At 37.1% G+C, this 4,578-nt stretch overlaps 1 protein-coding gene across 1 annotated transcript; it reads left to right on the top strand.

The window, feature by feature from the left end:
• The first annotated feature begins 462 nt into the window (after nucleotides 1-462).
• LOC128552934 (uncharacterized) lies at nucleotides 463-4,374 on the top strand. Its single transcript, XM_053534011.1, has 2 exons — nucleotides 463-2,407; nucleotides 4,107-4,374. Exons 1-2 carry the CDS (start codon nucleotides 463-465, stop codon nucleotides 4,322-4,324), a joined length of 2,163 nt encoding a protein of 720 aa, XP_053389986.1. The 3' UTR covers nucleotides 4,325-4,374.
• Nucleotides 4,375-4,578: the final 204 nt, after the last annotated feature.

The raw sequence follows: 4,578 nt of genomic DNA, 5'->3' as shown, positions 1-4,578 counted from the left end.
ATAGGATTTAACTAGAAACAGTAAGTTTCATTCTTTGTAGTATTAATTAACAAATTGAAGTATATATATATATACTTATTTTCCTGTTGTGCAATTTTAATAATGAAATGACCGAATATTTTCAGAAAAATGAAATATCTTTAAAAATATTGATGTATACCGGTACGTCTCTTTAGTGTAGAATTACGCTTTCAGTTTTCATTACAAAGAGCTATAGAATAATTTAAGGTAAACGCGTTTTGTTTAGTATCCCAGTGATCTATTATAGTAAAAATACAAAAAAAAGTATGTTAAGCATCTAATTAACTTTTGTATCTATTTGTTGAGTGGAATTGTCATGATAATTTCAGGGAGGTGTCTTAATTTTAATAGAATTCATCATTGCAATGTTTAAATGTCCAGATCCTCGTGTTGATAATTCGATTGTTTGATTATTTTGACATTATTCTAAATATGTTTAAGATGGTAAAAAATAGTGAGGATGATTGTCGGCTTCGTATTGATCCTGTCCTTGTTGATAAGTTCCGACGACTCCAGGGCGGCATCAATGAGGTCGGAACGAAAATAGTCCGTGATTTCGGTCTGAGATATCAGTATGACAAAAATAGAGGAACTCTTGAACTTATCGGTCCGGATACAGAAATATTAGGACTGGCTGTCGAGACTTTGAGATTCTGGGTCGAAGATGACGAGTTTCCTGACACTGGTATCACGTGTCAAGTCGGTTATCCAAATAGAAATAATGTTATATGGCGTTTCCATGGAGATTATGCGAAGAAATTTGATCATCTGTTTGCTGAAGACATAGCTAAGCTGAAATTAGTTACATCTTTTAATATCAAAGCAGTTCCAACAAAGCGAAATCCGGAATATGTTGAACTGTACTGTCATTTCTCGGTGTACCACCAGGTGAAAAGTGAGGTGAAGAGAATTACAAAAGAGATCAGTAGAATATTTCAGAATGATTTTTTCATTCCAAAATCAGACTTCCTAAAGGCAAGAGACTTTGCAAGGTCTAAGATAAGTGACGATAAAGTTCTGTACGCCTTGAAGGAATATCCGGATAATAAAGTTCGGGTATGGTTGTTTGCTAGAGACCAGATGGATGTCATTCGGGCAAAGAAAGAGTGGGTACTTCATGTCGGAATCATTGCCAGAGAAAATGAATTCACTGAAACTGTAAAGAGCTCTAACTCCATAAAATCGGCTTCCTTTTATGGACATCCGGCGTCGGAAATAGCAAGTGAAATGTCAGGCCCAACTAAACGACGTGATAAATCTATAGAAGAGGCAGAGCAGGAACCTAAACCAAAACAAATGGTACAAACAACGCTTAATTTAAGCAGCTCTAGATCAAAACTGAAGAGTCAAACAAGATCATCCAACATTAGCATTAGCTCTCAGGGACCACGCGTTGATAATTCAAATTTTCCTAGACCACCAAACTTTGTTTATCCTATAAACAAAGAACCATTAGAAGGTAGCAATGTCAGTAACGCAGATGACATTGAAGAAAGACCATCCAACCCATTCGTAGCAAACGCGGAGTTACTTGATGGCTTCAATGGAGATGGAATACTAGACTCGTCTAATCCAGCGTTAGGAGAGGCAAAGTGGGTAAAAGAGGACGAAACAAATCTATACCCTGCAAGAAACCTTGCTCGTCCTGTACAAAACAGAATTTATGTTCATCATCAAGTTAACGATCCACAGTTTCAAAATCCACATCCACAAAGTACAAATTCAGAAAATTCCACTGCGCCTGAGCAAATTGGTAAACTGGTCGTTCATCCAGAAATGAACTTGGTAGAAAATGAGAGATATAATCCTACGCATCATTCGAAATCAGTTTTAACAAGTGTGACAGATCCACGTCAAGCGCCTGCTATAAAACGGGGAAACAAAGGAGTGCGTCCTGGGGAGAGAGCAACAAAGAAAACGACTAAAGTTAATGCAACAACACGTCAGAAACGCCCAGTTTTAAAGGCAAAGAAACCACCACCAACCATACGGTACAACATAAATGTGAATGGTTTGGATATTTACATGTACAAACATGACATTTCAAAACTTTCAAACATGGATGCATTGGTCAATGTAGTTGCACCAAGTTTAAAAGAAGGAGATCACATTGCAAGAACTCTATTCGCGGAAGCGGGAAAGAAGATTCAGGATGAACTAGATATTCACTTGCGATTACACGGGGAAGAAAATATGGGTGAAAATGTTGTAACCTCAGCTGGTAAACTTCCGGCTTTAGGTATGATTCACGTGGTTTCCCCAATTTGGCAGAAGTACACAGTTTGGGAAGATTGTGCCAGTGACCTGCATAAAGCGCTCTATGATACACTCAAGACTGCAGAGACACACAAATACAGAAGAATAGGAATTCCTACAATAGGATCAGGTAAATATGCTGGAGGTAAATAAAAAAATTCTCCTTTTTGGACGGGTTTCGATTCCTATCTTCCTGAATCAGTTTCCATATTTAAAGGCACTGACCTCCTGATCATACAACAACAAAGAAAACTGAAAATAGATATCAGAAAATTATTGCTATATTTCTAATGAAGGCCTTGAAATTTAGTTACTGACAGATTATATGTTATGAAAACACAAAAGAATTAGTTTTTTCCATTCAAAATTTAAAGCGTTTGTAACGGAGTTAAACTTCCTTCGTAATAAAGCTTTTTTCTTTATTTGGCATTTTTAAGATAATTAAGAAACAAAAATCATGTTCTTATGTTCATAATTTGACCAATTTAAAGATCATTTTCAGTCAAATTCTGGAGTTCAGTTTTTTGTTTGTTTTGGGCTTAACGCCGTTTCTCAACAGTATTTCAGTTATGTAACGGCGGGCAGTTAACCTAACCAGTGTTCCTGGATTCTGTAGCAGAATAAACTTGTTCTCCGCAAGTAACTGCCAACTTTCCCACATGAATCAGGTGTAGGACGAAAGATTTGAGACACAGTGTGTTTTATCCAATTGTCATAGAGAACACACGCCCAAGGATCGAACTCACGACTCCGCAATCCGCAGAACGGCGCTCTCCCTATTCAGCTAAGTCCTGTCTTCTGTTCAGCAATTATGTCTAGTTAAAACTTTATATCTTAAAGTTTTAATTTTCTGAAAACTTTGCTTGATGAGTTTTACTTCCAAATCATCTTCTCATAAATTTGGTAAACATTTACAACTGTTTATTACGCGTGCGTAGCTCTATATATTATTAAAAGTTCCATTTAAGCTGACGATGCGGGGGAGTGGCGGGTGTAGTACGAACAGAAAAGGCTCTTGTGTTATTTTGCTTGGTTGCGTTGACCTCTGTCTTTAACTTTGGTCGATGGCATGTCGCAAATAATATCAAAGACCTAGGATCATGAAAGTTGATAGGGGCTGGTCATGACCAGCAGATGACCCCTATAGAATTTGAGGTCAGTAGTTCAAAAGTCAAGGTCACAGTGACCCGGAACAGTTAAACGGAATTTCGGATGATAACTCAAGAACGATTTTGCCTAGATGATAGGGAGGTTTGCCATGACCAGCAGATGAACCCTACTGAATTCGAAGTCAGTTGGTCAAAGATCAAGGTCACAGTGACCCGGAACAGTTTAACCGTTTTCGGACGGTGACTTGAGAGCCCTCGGGCCTAGGATCACGAAACTTGATAGGGGGTTAATCATGACCAGCAGTTGACCCCTATTTGAGGTCAAGCTCACAGTAGAACTTTTTTGCCAAATAACTAGAGAATGCTTTGGTTTAATATCACATTTGATACAGAGGTCACATGAATGGTAAATGACCCATTATTGTTGATTTGAGGTCAGTACATCAAATATCCAGTGATGGTGACCAAATAATTTCTGTTCCTCGTGAAGTTACTGAATGCGGGGGCATTTCGTGTTTTACGGGCTCTTTTTCACCACAAATGAGCGTTGAATAAATTAGTTTACGGTGTAAATTTTCATTCTCAAAAAACAAAAACAAAAAAAAAAACAACATAAAAATGTGATATTCAACATAAAGTAATCTTAGATTTTACAAACGCTCCGGACTTATATATATATACGCCTGTAATGTTGTAAGTTATAGAAATAAATATTTACAGAACCGTTTTTCGGAATACCTAAAGACCTGGTAGCTGAGGTATATGTAAAGGCACTAATAGACTACAGTATGGGTATGGGCCCAATGTACCCAGTACTAGAGATACACCTTGTGGATAATGATCCCAACATGCTCACCTATATCAAGGATGCTTACGAGAGTTGGGCTTCTACCCCCGGCGTGGCCGATATGACTCATCATATAATCAAAGGTAAATAATGGAGTTTTATGACCTATAGAGATATAAATTATGACTCAAAAATGTTTTATTACCCGTTTGATATATTCAGGTGATATATCAACTCCTGATAAAACCGCATTCCTCTTACACAGAGAATAACATGTTTTGTTTTGTGCATATGTTATTGCACAATAATATTTTGTAATTTGTCTTCGATTCAGTAATGTTCTGTTTAATTATGTATTATTTTCTTATCAGCACGAACGTGTATATCTTATATCTTATTTGGTGG

The sequence above is a fragment of the Mercenaria mercenaria genome, unplaced genomic scaffold (genome assembly GCF_021730395.1).
Source record: "Mercenaria mercenaria strain notata unplaced genomic scaffold, MADL_Memer_1 contig_3306, whole genome shotgun sequence".
Lineage (NCBI taxonomy): Eukaryota > Metazoa > Mollusca > Bivalvia > Venerida > Veneridae > Mercenaria > Mercenaria mercenaria.
The sequence above is the reverse complement of the archived record's forward strand: the minus strand, read 5'-3'. Positions and strand labels throughout refer to the sequence as shown.

What these genes read in the sequence shown, in the direction of transcription:
- LOC128552934 (XM_053534011.1), top strand. Translation starts at nt 463, where the DNA reads ATGGTAAAAAATAGTGAGGATGATTGTCGGCTTCGTATTGATCCTGTC. An exon ending in AATTCCTACAATAGGATCAG is followed by an intron (nt 2,408 to 4,106) that starts GTAAATATGCTG and finishes AAATATTTACAG; the next exon opens with AACCGTTTTTCGGAATACCT.